Source organism: Punica granatum, chromosome 4 (assembly GCF_007655135.1).
Source record: "Punica granatum isolate Tunisia-2019 chromosome 4, ASM765513v2, whole genome shotgun sequence".
Lineage (NCBI taxonomy): Eukaryota > Viridiplantae > Streptophyta > Magnoliopsida > Myrtales > Lythraceae > Punica > Punica granatum.
In genome coordinates, this window is record NC_045130.1 from 23,221,396 (window position 1) to 23,222,869 (window position 1,474).

Genomic DNA, 1,474 nt, shown 5'->3' on the forward strand with positions numbered 1-1,474 from the left:
GGCGAGGGCGCGCGGAGCCCCCCATCCTTGGGATTAGCGGATGCACTCATTTTGCCATCTTTCGGACCTACGCTGCTTTCAGCCGGCCACCGAGCGCAAAGGGATGTCGGCTTACGTTTATGTTCCTTTTTTCTTCCGTGTGTTGTATTTTATAAAAACTATGGAGCTTGAATCAAACCAATGTGATGACATTAGTATTTTGAAACTCATGCATCTCATACATCTTGTCCTTTTATTTATTCCGCACTTGTCCTTTCGGAAATGTCAACGTCACGCTTACATACTCTTGGAATTTAGGTAACCACAACTGGCGTCGCACCGTTACCCGACTCGTCAACGTGTCAGGATGACGGAAGAAAACCGAATTGATATCTCCGAGGAAGTCAATCCACCGGCCCCGGCTCATTCTCAACCGCCCTCGACACATGCTCCGCCGCCTCCAACTCCCGCGGGCGTACCACCGCCGTATTCAGGTGCCCCTTCGATGCATCTCCCACCCCCAACATCTTCAGGGGCACCCCTTCCACGAGTCCCACCGGCGTCATCCACCTCCGACGACCACGCTCGCATCGCGGCACTCGAGGGCACAGTTAACCAACTAGCTGCCAGCATGACTACCAACATGGCCGAACTGTTCGCCCTACTCAGAGGACCGAACCGTGCATCCTCGAGCTCCACGCCTCCTTCGAGACAAGGGCCAACAGTTGACCCGACCTCTTGGATTCCACCAACCCAAGTCCCGGAGAATACGGACGCTCCCGCCTTGCCAACAATGCACACGTCCACGGTTCACCCGTTCACCAGCCCCTTTCCGCCGCCACCGGCCCCCACGGCCGTCCCTCTTCCACCGGCAGCATTCTTATCTTCAGATCAGGTCTTGTCCGCGCCACCACCTTTCTCCATGCCGGCCCCAGCCGTAGTCTATACCGTCCCTCCGCCAATGGCTTTTCCGGCGTCAAGCGTACCTGCTCCAGCTCACCTTCAAGCCGCAGAACTTCCTCCCTACCCGTCTCTACAACCCCACGTTAACCTCCCCTACTAAGCACCGCCTCCTATAAATACTACCTTCCTCAAACCGGGCACACCAACTCACGCGGCCCAGTTCGCTTCACCGACGCACTTTCTCCTCGAGGTTGACGCTGAGCAGGAACGTAGACTCAAGAGAATGGAAGAAACAATACGAGCCCTGCAGGCAAATGAGACTCGAACCAACGCAAGCTATGGTGACTGTGGTCTTTTCCCGGGCATACGGCTACCCTCGAAAGTCAAGATCCCGGAGTTCAAGACTTATGAAGGCACGACAGATCCGCGACACCATCTCTGCCATTACCGAGGGAAGATGCTACAGTATTGGGATTACGAGGAATTCGTCATCCACTCATTTCAAGACAGTCTGACGGGATCAGCCCTTAATTGGTTCATGTCACTAAAGGCCGAGGATATTCTAACGTGAGCAGAACTTTCCCGGAAGTTC

The 1,474-nt window shown here is 54.8% G+C and overlaps 1 protein-coding gene across 1 annotated transcript; it reads left to right on the forward strand.

Moving 5' to 3' along the window:
- Window positions 1-346: 346 nt before the first annotated feature.
- LOC116204237 (leucine-rich repeat extensin-like protein 5) lies at window positions 347-1,042 on the forward strand. Its single transcript, XM_031536317.1, has one exon. It carries the CDS (start codon window positions 347-349, stop codon window positions 1,040-1,042), a length of 696 nt encoding a protein of 231 aa, XP_031392177.1.
- The last annotated feature ends 432 nt before the right edge of the window (window positions 1,043-1,474 follow it).

What these genes read in the sequence shown, in the direction of transcription:
- LOC116204237 (XM_031536317.1), top strand. Translation starts at nt 347, where the DNA reads ATGACGGAAGAAAACCGAATTGATATCTCCGAGGAAGTCAATCCACCG.